Consider the following 14897-nt stretch of genomic DNA (forward strand, 5'->3'; position numbering starts at 1 on the left):
GGGAAAACCAGGACGGGTTCCCCAGCGGTCTACAGCACCAGGACACTCGGGTAGAGTAACAGTGCGCTTTACAAGTATCCCACATTTACATTTACATTTAGGTATGATGCCCTATTTAAACAAAACATGTATCCTGGAACCTGGGGACGTCAGTTCAAGATAGATTGAACTCTCTGATCCACGGAGGAGAGGGAGTACAACCACTAATGCATATTGACTGGCTACTTTAACATGTATGTGGGGGCTGTCTTTTTCACAGAGACGTTAGGATTTGGCTGTTTAAACGATTACAGGAGTGCAGAAGCTGTAGTGCTTCATAGGAATATTAATGTTTTGACCTTTCATCTCCTGTCAGGTGTTTAAGACTTTTGAAGTGCATGATACCAGGTCTGTGAAGTAGACTAGGTCTGCATTTTGCTGCAGTTCTTAATTGATCAAACCCATGATAATGATATTAATTGCACCTGTTACTCAAGGGCTTTAATTATGTTTTTAATTTCTCAGAAGTCAGGTAGAGGAATGATGAGTCTGCACATAGTAGTTTTGTTAAGATGATGCGGTTGGCTAAACACTTTTAATTAATTGAGGGTTCCAAGTCAAGAGGAGTGCCAATCACTAATCCATGGGTGCCTGTAAAAGTAACAAAGCACAACGAAGCCCCGAACTAGCTAGCAGGTTTAATTGTCATGGTTTCATGTGTTTACAGCTTGGTTCTGCTACTTTGTGGCATTGGGACCTATGGAATTATGTCATGGACTCTTTATCTGGAATATTGCCATTGTGCAGGCTTCATATCACCCATGTTTCAGATAACGTTTGCCTCTGGTCGCTGTACTCTTTTTAACAGAAAAATGGTGATATCCCCTACTTCACCTTCATTTGTTTTATATGGCCACTTCTGAGCTTTATCTAAACTAAGAAAGCAACTGTACCCTTTTCCAAGACTTTTATTGTGCTTTGCATATCCTTCATCGCCTTAAGGCTAGATATACCATTTGGTGGTACTTTCAGAAAGGAAAGAGCAGCTGTTCATAGAAGGATTGCTTTTGATGACAGGTGTTTCCATCTCACAGACTGTATGCGAATTACACCAGAGCGAGTAAAGCATGTGTGGTTTTCCAAATGCTTGTTGTTGCTCTGCAAAACTGTAGATTAGCTATTGTGGTAAGCCCAGATACTTGATACTTTATCCCAAACATTTCACAGTGCAGGGAAAAAGTCCTTCACAAAATTTCAAAACTCTTCCATAATGTACTCCCACATGGTTGGAAATGTTGGCTCTGTGTGTGTGTGGGGGGGGGAGGTATGTGTGTGTGAGTGAGTGAGTCTAAATATTAGGACTTCTTAGGTATTAGATGTGAGTATTTAAAATATGATCGCATATCTTTGATTCTGAATTGATATGAAAAGTGGTAGCAGTTTTTGAAGATGTATTCCCAGTGTGAAAAATATCTTCGCGCATCTCACCCATATGATAAAACCATTTTGGTATTGGAGTCACTTTTGCAGCCATGCGAGACTGTGGTGTTTACATCATGTAAAGCCCCGCTGTTATTTGTTACCTTCTGCAAGGGCATTTAATAATGGTAAGCGTTACTGTGAAAACATCTGTGGGACAGCCTATAAAGTATTATTGCTTCCTAGCTTCTCCACCTAAAACAACTGAGGGAAAACTAGTAATGACATTATTAGTCACATTGTATGTGATGGTACAAGTGATCTCATCTAAGGTTAGTAGCAGCTACCTTTATGGTGTTATATTTGTACAGTTGCAGAATTGAAGTTAGATGTAGGTTATCTATCAAAACCATATTGTGACTTCAACGGAAGGATGTTTTTTGGTAATTTTTCTGTGTTTCTTTAATAATACTAAGTAATAACTGATATTAGGTGCTAATCAAAGCATTTTTGACATAAGATTTTAATTACTGCGTGCCTTTGTGTGTGTGTTGCGATTTCTGTTGATTAGCTGCTGACTATTTGCATTTTTGTGAAGAAAGGAAAGAACTAAGAAAAGTGAGAAATATAGGAAGAAATGTGAAAGAAGAATGTTAGATGAAAAGTGAACAAAAGCAATGGCGAAGAGAAAGAAAAGAGAAAGAAAAGGACTTCTAATATGGAGATCCACATCTCGAGTGACATTGCAGGAACACTGGGGCGTTGTGAAGTTGAGTGTATATAGTCTAGGTTTGATCTCGAATCCTTTGTCATAATGTATGCAAGAAGAAGAGAATGTGACAAGCGTGTGTGCTGACTAGAAGGGTAACAATGTATCTGGTGCGGCATCAACTTTATACACAGCTGGGTTCTTAAAATATGGTTATTTAAGTTGACTGAGTTAGGACAGTGACATGTATCATTAGTCATATAGTAAATAAATATTTTACGAATATTCTCAAAATCCTTGTTTCTGGTTTCAGGTACATGACAATAGTGGAAGCGCTGCCTACGTATGGAGTTCATTATTATGGAGTAAAGGTCAGTCAGTTTTTCTTAACAAGTTCTGGTACATGATCCTATTTGAAAAATATATTCATATAGCCCATGAATCATATTTTGGTTACTTAACTTCTGGTATGATTGCCTCCTTGTGCAAGAACATGAATTTACTTTTTCGTGAAGCAAGGTGTTAGTCATGTAAGCAACATAAGTTCACTGACGGTTTCTCCTTTTCTGAGTAAAGAATAGATCTCCTTCATGTTTGGTGTGAAAAAAAGAAGTATAGAGGGGGGGTCTTAATTTACTCAAAAACAATTATTGACTGATATCAGAAGACACCTCTTTGTTCAATGTCAACCAGGGACACACAGTGACAAACCGTAAGCAAAATGGGCCACTATCCCATAACATTTTAATGCCCTTTTCTTATTAATTAGTTCCTTGCAACATATATATATATTACCTACTGGCGGTCGCCAGTAGGTATATATAGTTAGGATTTTTTCTCTATGGGTTTTTTGAAAATTCTATGTCTAATAACTTTGGCGTTTGTGGACGGATTTGGCTGAAATTTTCAGGAAAATGGCACATTTTGTTTCTGAGCAGCCCCTGAAAATTGGGGGGGGGGGTTCGTCCAGGGGGGGTCGAGAAAAAAGGGGGGTCCCAAAACGTGTTTTTAACATTGTTTTTTCCATAGGGCGGTTGGCCTCACTTTTAGCCCGAACGGCTGAATGGATTTGCACGAAACTTGGCAAAATTGTAGGGACTGGTAGCCCGATGTGCCTTTTGTAGGTCTCAATATATGTGCTACAGTGGATTTTGAGAAATTAACGTTTAAAAAAAGATATATATCTGTAACAGCGGACCGGGCAGCGCTCCAGGACGCGTACTTTTCGCGCAACGGAGCTTTGTGAAGCGAAGCTGATTGGTTCTCCGGCGTCTGTCAACATTCCAAACAGTCCGTAGCGGCCGCCATCTTGTCTCTCGGTAGGATCGAGAGACAAGAGGAGGCCAAAGCGAAGGGGCAAATGACCATAAGGGGGAATAGTAGATCCTCGCTGACCCCCTAGGTTTGATGTGGAGGTTTTAAAAGGGCCCCGCGGGGCAAAAAAAATAATAATAATAATAATCGAACGGCTGAATGGATTTGCACGAAACTTGGCAAAATTGTAGGGACTGGTAGCCCGATGTGCCTTTGCTAGGTCTCAATATATGTGCTTCAGTGGATTTTGAGAAATTAACGTTCAAAAAAAGATATATATCTGTAACAGCGCACCGCTTCGCGTACTTTTCGCGTTACGGAGCTTTGCGAAGCGAAGCTGATTGGCTCTCCGGTGTCTGTAAACATTCCAAACAGTCCGTAGCGGCCGCCATCTTGTCTCTCGGTAGGATCGAGAGACAAGAGGAGGCCAAAGCGAAGGGGCAAATGACCATAAGGGGGCATAGTAGATCCTCGCTGACCCCCTAGGTTTGATGTGGAGGTTTTAAAAGGGCCCCGCGGGGCAAAAAAAAATAATAATAATAATAATCGAACGGCTGAATGGATTTGCACGAAACTTGGTAAAATATTAGGGACTGGTAGCCCGATGTGCCTTTGCTAGGTCTCAATATATGTGCTTCAGTGCATTTTGAGAAATTAACGTTCAAAAACAAGATATATATCTGTAACAGCGCTCCGCTTCGCGGAGATAAAATTATATCTGTATTACCTAGCTGTTGCTAACACCAGTTAGCGACGGCTAGTAGGAGATAGCGACCATCTTGGGCCCCACTTTGCATGTGAGTGATATTTATCACTAATGACATGGGCATGCCAAGATGTTAGCGACTGGAAACAGTCGCTAACATCGCTATCTCCTATTATCAACTTTTGGAAATATTCGAGATAAGCGCGAATATCTCCAAAAAGTAACAGCTGCCCTGAGCAGTTCTTAGCCATGTTATCCAATGGGAGGTGGATAACATGGCTAAGAGCATTAGCTCGGTAATGCATGAATATCGCTGAGTTTTCAGCGATATTAATGCATTGCGGTCGTTTTTTATCGTATTTGCGATAAACCTTGATAATAGCAAGGTTTATCTGCGATAATTTCTGACGGTAAAAAAATCTTTGCAATGCATCGTTAGGGATAAATATCGCTTAACTTTGGTAATATGCCCCAACGTCTGTTAACGTTCGATTCGAAGGAAATCAGGAAGTGTTGAAAAACATTGTCTGCGCCATCTTGTCTTTTTTCAAATGCCACACTTTTGTCGTGCACGGCAGCCATTTTAGATGCCTTGACCAGACCCACTCTGCACGCTGTCGATCCTTAGCATGGCTCCCCACCCTCGCAAGCATCTCACCCAGGCAGTGGTCACCCCCGCTCTCTGTCTTATGCATGGGTAATAAACCTCCCCCCATCTGCGCTGCTCTTCCCTGAGAATCACACCCTGTGCCCGCCCGACACCTCCCTTTCGCCCTATTCACTACCGCACCCTCTGACACTCCTTTTCCTCTGTGTCCGATTGTCCAGGCCGGTTCTAGGCTATCAGCTAGCCCTGCAGATGTAGTTTATGGCCACAGCTGTAAAGAATCACCCCTCTTCAAAGGAGTTATAGTAGATCAAGGCCCACACTCGATGAGATCCGTCACAGCAGAAGCGTTGCTATTATCTGAAAACCATCCTGTATTGTGATTGGGGAGGGGACCGAGCGTGAAGCGGAAGATTCCAGGGATGACTCTTTGTACATCAAAGTTTTTACAATTATGTGTCACATTAAAAATATATAGCACTCCGACAAAGTAGTAAGATTATAAAACTTTAATAATTTATAAATATATACAAGAAAACAAAAATAGTAATAACATATAAACATTTTTAGGGAAAAACAACGAAGTAGCGGTCGGCTGTGCGAATAGTCCCAACGCAGCACAACGTCCAGATTTCCGGCGTGGGGCGTCGCGGGGGGTGGGTCATCAGTAGCAAACTGTTGTGCGAATAGTTCCAAGGCAGCAGAACGCGCCGAAATCTAGATGACACGAAAGTGATGTCTAGTAAGTTGCCACCCAGCAAATAACGGCGTGGGGCGTCGCGGGGGGTGGGTCATCAGTAGCAAACTGTTGTGCGAATAGTTCCAAGGCAGCAGAACGATGGCACCAAGGTGATGTCCAGTAAGTTGCCGCACTGGTTTTGGTATCCTACAATGCTGCTCCGAATAACGGCGTGGGGCGCCCCGGGGGAGGCGGCGTGAACGGGCCTCTCCAGGTGGAGTGTCATCTGTTGTAGTGGGGCGCCCCTTTACCGTTTCAGTTGCCATTCCGTCCGTTTTTGGTCCACTGTGTCAAAAGCCGCCATTCAGCTGAGTTGCGCCCACTCTTGCGGTGCAGCGATAGGCGGCTGTCACAGGACTCTCAAAATGGCGGCAGGCTCTTTCCTTTTTGGGCCTGGTCCACTGAAATGGCCCTGGGACACCTTGGAAATCGGACGCTTGTCTGCTAGGTCTTGGACCCCATTCTCGAAAGCGTCCCCTCCGCCTTGAGAATTCATCAAAAGTTTAGGGGGCCCCGACTCCTGCAGGCTTCTGGTGGGGAGCGGCTGCCATGATTGCTCGCGGAATGACCACGACGGAGCTACGAGATGGTGGTGCTCTCATGCTGACGCCAGTTTAGTCTGAAACATCCAGAAACAAGGTGGGGCTTTCATCGTTTGGGAAAAAAAAAAAGTTTTCATCCAATGAAAAGTGTTGTTTTTAGGTCATATGATCAAGCCTTCCATCATTAGGAAGCCAAAAGTAAAATGAACCAATGAAAAGTTTTATAAACAAGTCACATGACCTGTTATGCGGCATAGGGTATAAAATGCGGAGAAAATACGTTGGCACGTGAGGCGGCGTCAGTAGCGGACCGATGTGCGAATAGGCCGAAGGCCAGCGCGCCAAGATCCGGATGGCACCGAGGTGGTGTCCAGCAAGTTGCAGCACTGGTGTGGCCATCCTACAATGCTGAAAGTCGGCGTGGGGCGCCCCGTTGGCCTGTGAGTTTGCGTCAGTAGCGGACCGATGTGCGAATAGGCCGAAGGCAGCACAACGCGCCAAGATCCGGATGGCACTGAGGTGGTGTCTAGTAAGTTGCCGCACTGGTGTGGCCATCCAACAATGCTGAAAGTCGGCGTGGGGCGCCCCGTTGGCCTGTGAGTTTGCGTCAGTAGCGGACCGATGTGCGAATAGGCCGAAGGCAGCACAACGCGCCAAGATCCGGATGGCACCGAGGTGGTGTCATAGTTGAGAGTTCTGAGCAGCGGTTGTAACACTGTCTGAAGCTTATTTGCAGCTGCTGCAGCTTCACTACGCGTCAAGATCCGGATGGCACCGAGGTGGTGTCTAGTAAGGTGCACTGGTGTGGCCATCCTACAATGCTGAAAGTCGGCGTGGGGCGCCCCGTTGGCCTGTGAGTTTGCGTCAGTAGCGGACCGATGTGCGAATAGGCCGAAGGCAGCACAACGCGCCAAGATCCGGATGGCACCGAGGTGGTGTCTAGTAAGTTGTCGCACTTCTATGGCCATCCTACAATGTTGAAAGTCGGCGTGGGGCGCCCCGTTGGCCTGTGAGATGGCGTCAGTAGCGGACCGATGTGCGAATGGGGCCAAAGGCAGCGCAACAATATTTTCTGATTTGAAGACACCACAAGGCGCTGAGATGCCAAGATCCGGATGGCACCGAGGTGGTGTCTAGCAAGTTGTGGCACTGGTGTGGCCATCGTACAATGGTAAAAGTCGGCGTGGGGCGCCCTGTTGGCCTGTGAGATGGTGTCAGTAGCGGACTGATGTGCGAATGGGGCCAAAGGCAGCGCAACAATATTTTCTGACTGACACCACAAGGCGCTGAGATGCCAAGATCCGGATGGCACCGAGGTGATGTCTAAGTTGCGGACTGATGTGCGAATGGGGCCAAAGGCAGCGTAACAATATTTTTTGTATGGAAGATACCACTAGGCGTTGAGATGCCAAGATTCGGATGGCACCGAGGTGATGTCTAGCAAGTTGCTGTACTGGTGTGGTCATCCTACAATGCTGAAACTCGGCGTGGGTCGCCCCATTAGCCTGTGAGATGGCGTCAGTAGCGGACCGATGTGCGAATAGGCCGAAGGCAGCACAATGCGCCAAGATCCGGATGTCACCGTGGTGGTTTCATAGTTGAGAGGCACTTCATCTGCAGTGGGGCGCCGAGATCCGGATGGCACCGAGGTGATGTCTAGCAAGTGGCTGTACTGGTGTGGTCATTCTACAATGCTGAAAGTCGGCGTGGGGCGCCCCATTAGCCTGTGAGATGGCGTCAGTAGCGGACTGATGTGCGAATGGGGCCAAAGGCAGCGCAACAATATTTTCTGAAGAGAAGACACCAAAAGGTGCTGACATTCCAAGATCCGGATGGCACCGAGGTGGTGTCTAGCAAGCTATGCAGTTGAGTTGTGTGCGCACTTGCGGCGAATAGGTCGAAGGCAGCATAACAATGTTTTCTGAATAGAAGACACCACAAGGCGTTGAGATTCGGTTACCACCGAGGTGATGTCTAGCAAGTTGCCGCACTGGTGTGGCCATCCTACAATACTGCTCCGAATAACGGCGTGGGGTGCCCGAAGGGGGGGGGAGCCGGCGTGAATGGGCCTTCCTAGGTGGAGGCTCGTCTGCTGTAGTGGGGCGCCCCTTTACCGTTTCAGTTGCCATTCAGCTGAGTTTCGGCTGCTCTTGATGCTACAGCGACAGGCGGCTGCAAGAGGACTCTCAAAATGGCGGCCTGTTCTTTGGATTTGGGCCTGGTCCACTAAAATGGCCCTGGGACACCTTAGAACTCGGACGCTCGATTTTTTTTTCCTTTCCTGTACATGCAAAAAAAGGTAAATGCCTGGTACGTTACACGCTTCATCTGCCACGATGAACTCTCCAGAGGAACCGAAAAAATATATAGTTGTGGTAACTATACCATGCATCGTCATATGGAGAGGTGGCACCAATTAATTATAGTGCTGCATAAAAGAGAGATTTGGAGGAGAACCCCTGACCTGCTAGTACATTCATCAAAGAAGTGGCACTGAGAGCTTCAGAGGCAAGGGAAACGGTCCCAAATATTTAGAAGAACTTTGGAAAGATTAAAATGACATGTTTAGATTGTGGCAAATTAATTTCATGTGGACAGATGAGTGTTACTCTAATAAATACAGCATATGAACATCATCATAGTCGATGGTTGGTAGAGACATTTTGACTATATCCTGGACCTGCCCGTCCTCGCCCAAAATGGCGCCGAAATAAATGGGACTCGTAACTCCTTGTTGTGTACTGGTTGCAGAACCTTGAAATCACGAGATACGTATGCAGTTTTGAAGCACATGGCGGGCGGGGACGAGAATTGATTGAATATTTCGACATCCCTATTGATATTAAGTTCTGATGTGTTATTGATTACTGTACTGTTGAAAGTTCGAATTAACGTCACCCATGGTACTTGCCCGCAAATGTATATCTAGATAATTTTATTGTAACTGGCCCTGTCGTATTTTAATTATAAAATGTACGTCCACCGATTCCGTAACTGTTAGACACCTTAGTTCTTGCAACCTAATGGCCCGCCCGTTACGTTCCTCTACAGTGTAAATGTCTATTCATCATATACGATTACAGTTTGCTCCGTGGCAGGCCCACGTGGTTATAGGCTCGTATTTGTATAATGAAATTTTCACAATAAAGGTTTTTAAAAGAAAACATGGTAGTAGTATATACATTGGTAAAGTTTTTAATAATAGTGACTGTTTTAGAATCATTAAAAGGCAAGTGAAATAAAGCAGACCAATTACATGAAGGGTAAAAGGTATCATACGAAGGAACGCAGTAAAGATAAATGGTCAAGGGCTGTTGTGTTTTCTATTCCTGCAACATAAAGTGATCGATAAGAATCTCATATTCAGGCGTATCGGCGACTAAGACAGCAGGTCGACCCTCTTTTGCTCAACGGCTCCGTCATGGGACGAAGAAACGCTCTTTTTCTCGAAAAAAGAATATATTTTACTTGCAGGACAGTTGTAAAATTTCCGGGAAAGTACATTAGCCTGGAACATTATAACATATATTTAAGAAAAAATAATGTTCGGAAGTAATGAAAAGCGTAATTTTTAGGTCATATGACCAAGCCTTTCATCATTACAATAAGAAAAGTAAAATGAACCAATGAAAAGTTTTATTAACAAGTCACATGACTTGTTATGCTTACGTTACGCGCTGCGCGCCCCGGATGACTTCCGGATGCGCTAACGCGGCGCGTCATATGACGCATTACGCGACAACGCAGGTCCAGAATATAGTCAAAATGTCTCCACCAACCAGCGGTCGGAACACAACCCCTTTCAGCAGGCTAAATAGTTCTGTTAAATGACAACAGAAGGGACAGGCAACAAGAACCATCAGTCAAAGAGGGGAGGGCTAGTTCTTCTCTACCGGGTTACATTGGGGCGCTACCGGAACTGATCGAATTGGTAGTCTACAGTGTTTCTGGATGTTTCAGACTGAAGCTGGGGTTAGCATGAGAGCAGCACCATTTCGTAGCTCCGTCGTGGCCATTCCGCAACCAATCATGGCAGCCGCTCTTTATCGTTATTTTGGGCGGGGTGGGTGGCGGAGCCGAGCTGTTTTGCAGCCATCATTGTGTGGAGTTCAGTTCATCTCACTAGTTTTGTATTTGTCATGAGGGGTTGTTCCTAATGTTTCTATTTTAGCGAGGTCAAAAAGAGATCCCATTAGTGGCCTACTGATTTTGCTCGATTCCTTTTCTTTTTTTTTTACACGATTTTTCGTTATCTGCAAAGACTAAACACAGTATTGCGACTCTGTGTTTGTTTGTAAATAGAGAATGAACCAAAGAGAACTAATTCTAAAACAGTAAATACTTGGATAACAATCAATCAAATGGAGAGAGAAGCAGGCACGACGGATTACAACGGGGGCAAAGGCCTGCGTTAACTACCTTTCACTATCTGCAAAGAGAGAGTACTCCTAATAGAAATGAGGGGGGGGGGGGGCACCATTCAAAGCAGATCAGTGTGCATAAACACGAAAATGTTTTCACTTACCACGTACTTGACATTCGACAGCTTATGATATTTGCTATTAAAAAACCATTGAAATTCACTGAAAAAACCATAGGTTATAGACCATATATAGTTAGGAATTAGCATTTACAAAACCTTGAAAATTCACTGAAAAAATCATAGGTTATAGACCATATATAGTTAGGAATTAGCATTTAAAAAACCTTATTTTACTCACACAAAACCATTGAAATTCCATATATAGTTAGTTGCACTAACTATATATCGCGCACCCGCAATCCACTGCTGATCATGTCACATATTACATCATTCATGACATGGTCAGTGACATCACTGATGACATCACTGATGACATCTCAAATGACATCACTGATGACATCACTGATGACATCACTGATGACATCACTGATGACATCTCAAATGACATCACTGATGACATCTCATTTGACATTACTGATCACATCACTGATGACATCATTCATGTGATAATACGATGAACCTCTTCAGACTCTAATATAACCTTAGATACACTCAGTGTAAACAGACACTCATAGACTGTCACTCATCCATGGAGTTACTCAGACACTTAGTCAGTCCTGCAAAGAATCAATCACACCTCCATTTCCTCAACTATACAGTTATACACACCTTACTTATTCAAACATATACTAAAACATATTTACTCACTTATACAATCCTGGATACAAGTTCACAATGATCCATACAGCCACTCACACATTCACTGGCTCTTATGCACAGTTATTTATATATGTCAACTCTCACATGTACTGTGTTTTACATATGTACTTACTTTGACATGTAGCACTGAGATATCCATTCACTCACCAATACACTCATGCACACAGTCAACCGCCCATACAGCTGTTTCCACATGCACTTTTGAACCCATACATCTAGTCAATCAACTGCTCACACATCTATGCAGAGAGTCATACACCTCCCAGCCACCCAGACACACACTCAGTCTCCCATACAAATGCTTGGGCAACCAATCAATAACCCATACAGTTAATCATATAGCTAATGATCAACACATGCAGCAGTTTACAGAACAACAGACATAATGATGGACAAATTAAGACAGTTTAGTCACTAACCCATGCACTCAGTGAGACACATTTAATCAGTCACTCATACAGTCAGCCATGCCCCTACTAAATCCTTCATCAAGACACTTATACATCCACTCATTCTTCAATATGTAAGACATATTTTAACTTTACAGAATTATACAGTCACTGGATGTAGTCATCAGTGATGTCATCAGTGATGTCATTTGAGATGTCATCAGTGATGTCATCAGTGATGTCACTGACCATGTCATGAATGATGTAATATGTGACATGATCAGCAGTGGATTGCGGGTGCGCGATATATAGTTAGTGCAACTAACTATATATGGAATTTCAATGGTTTTGTGTGAGTAAAATAAGGTTTTTTAAATGCTAATTCCTAACTATATATGGTCTATAACCTATGGTTTTTTCAGTGAATTTTCAAGGTTTTGTAAATGCTAATTCCTAACTATATATGGTCTATAACCTATGGTTTTTTCAGTGAATATATATATATATATATATATATATATATATATATATATATATATATATATATATATATATATACTGCTCATGCAATATAAACACATTGATAAGTGCAACACTGTTAGATGCAACTTGCTGCTTTCTAGTGCAAGCAATAGTAATTATTGCCTTTATTTCTCCACGCAGTGAATGCATTTTATCTTATATTGCTTTAGCCACAGGACGGGCTCATGCATGTTCATAATTAAGGCAATGCCTAGTTAGCAGTATTTAGAATAACCTGATGCATCAGCTATTTGTGCTAAAGGACTTTGAAGCATTTGCATGGTCTAATTAGCTGCAAAATCTGCCTTTTGAACCTAATAACCTGTGGCCTGACACAACCACTACCACTCAATTTAATTGTACTTTCCACCTAGTTTCATATTCCTGTGCCAAAGAGCCTCAGATTAGGAAATCAATTTTAGCCAAAGAGATTACTTAGCATTGGGTAAAATACCAATAGTCGGGAAATGAGTTCCCTATAGATTGTAGACAGAAGAGCAATGTAAGCCTCTCCATCAAGAAACTCTCAAACCCCTCTGGGAAAACTAGCAGCATGAAGAGGGCTATGAAGGTAGATGTCCACTATCCTTTTTAAAGTAATATTTCCTCCTGAGCCTCAATACAAATCCCAGTCTTAAATTGACTGAGGTGCTGGGTTGAGTTGGATCACTACACTGAGCAGTTGCTTTTGGGTCATCTCAGTGAATGTTGACATGAGCCCAACCACCCTTCATTGAAACTAATTTCTTACTTGGTTAGCAAATGCTCCAAAACCTAGCACGCAGAAAAGATTCCCAGGTTGAGCTTAAGGCATGATGTGGTAAAGTTGCAGTTTCAAAAAGAGTTTCAGAAGGAGACGCATGTTGCTTTTATTAGAGCAAAGGTGTTTGCCTACTTTACAGCATGTTCTACTATTTTATAAGCAAGTGGATATGGTATGCAGTTCCTTAGAGAGAGAAGAAGAGGGAGAGGCTGGGTCAGTCTAACACCTTAACCCTCTGGTGGAGAAAGGGTGTCTCCCACTTTGGGATTTGGGGCCCTCACACATCTGGCTGGGTGTCATGCTTCATCATAGGGCATGCTTCTCGTCAGGCAGGCGCTGCAATGTCTGATGATCACCCTATGAGTGGTCTTTATCTGAGATCTTTTAGTCCCAAGCAGTTGGGTGCAGTGTGGGTATAGGGCCTCGTAGTGTAGATGTGGGTGTAAGGTGTGCGGGGAATTGTGCAAAAAGAGCTAAAATGAGGCACAATGGTACTCCAAATCCAATTTAATCACGAGCCCACTGGTCCCAATAAAAAGAAGAAAAGGTGTACCACCACGCATTTAAGGTAAGTTGGGGTAGGTGGGGGGTCTCCCCCCACAAATACATTGTTTCAAATCTAAAAACAATGTGTGGTATTGGCATGCATTTTAAAATACATATTCGCTGTAAAGACATGTGCGCAAAAAATGCGTGTCAAAGGCATGCAAAGTAATTGCATGCGTTGTGCAGTCGTACAGCCGTTAAATATGATCAAGTTGCTTCAGAATTCAAGAAAAATGTATTTCCTTAACTTGTAAATCTTTGACATCCATAAACCACATTACAGGACTGTACCGAGAAGTACTTATTAAAGGTGATAGTTTTTAAACATGAACCATTAGTGCACTAAGAGGCAAGACAATTGTCATGTAAACACTGTACGTGACCCAGATTATTATATAGCAACGTTAAAGTCTATTAAATCAAGCACAAAACTGGTGTTCTCAACTGACATAGTTGAAAGGGCTTTCAGACGCAGTATTGAAGAAAAAGGAGTTTGTACAAATCAGCCAGGAAACAGGTATCTATTTGCATTTCCGTATGTTAAGGTTTATTTTTATCTCTTTGTGCACATTTCTGCAATTTTTATATAGCAGGAACTCATTCGAAATTATTGGAGCAATTTGCATGAGCATTTGTTACATTACACAAGGTCACCATTCATTGTTTATTGGGATAGGGAGATTACGTGATTTGCCTAGAAACACAGGATGTTGAGCCGAAGCCGAGACTGGAACCTGGTCGTCTGCTCTGTCCATAATGGCACATCCAGGGTAGAGGAAGGAAGGCAGGCAAAAGCCATTTGAAAGCTCCAGTGGTGTAGCAAGGGTGGGGACGGTCCGCCCTGGGCGGCACGAATTTTGAGGTTGGCGGTCTCACCTTACCCCCCGCTCTTCCATGCGTTTGCCGCGGGGCGGCAATCGCGGGAATATCGCGCCAGCACACCCGCCTCCATTCCCCGCTCTTGCGGCCACCGCAGGGTGGGAAAGGCAGCGACTGCCACAGGCAGCAGAGTGGCTAGCTATGCCACTGGAAAGCTCAGCTGGAAATTGTCTCGAGGTTCCAACAGGACCTCGAGCTGAGCCAGAGCTAGGCTTCAAGTTCGACCATGGCTCGCGTTTTCATTGGCTCGCTACCTTTAAAGTGTAGCAGACATTACTCTACAGGTTCAGTGCCAATGATGCAATTTCAAAACTATTGGCACATCTCAAATGCACAAAAAATACTTAGCAGGCCAAGCTAAACAAGTTGTAGAAAAATGTTTATGTAGAGCATCTTGCCTTACCAGCATTTTCATTAAGCTTTTCAGCTTTCATCTTGACCATGATAAAAGTACTGTGCGAGAACTGAAATGTTATGTGAATAAACAACCCGGTATGTTTATTTTGGAACTTCAAATATTTTGTGTACTGTACCTGATGAGTCAGGAAGAGACAGAACGTCTGAAGGAACAAACACAATC

General features: G+C 43.6%; 1 protein-coding gene across 3 annotated transcripts in view; it reads left to right on the top strand.

The window, feature by feature from the left end:
• FRMD4B (FERM domain containing 4B) overlaps positions 1-14897 on the top strand; it is a 596661-nt gene that overhangs the window by 455795 nt on the left and 125969 nt on the right. For all 3 annotated transcript variants that reach the window (XM_078661469.1, XM_078661468.1, XM_078661470.1), the window contains exon 10: positions 2421-2478. In XM_078661469.1, coding sequence (XP_078517595.1) covers positions 2421-2478 — 58 coding nt within the window. The remainder of the gene's footprint in view (positions 1-2420; positions 2479-14897) is intronic.

This window comes from Lissotriton helveticus, chromosome 9, assembly GCF_964261635.1.
Source record: "Lissotriton helveticus chromosome 9, aLisHel1.1, whole genome shotgun sequence".
NCBI classification, from domain to species: Eukaryota; Metazoa; Chordata; class Amphibia; order Caudata; family Salamandridae; genus Lissotriton; species Lissotriton helveticus.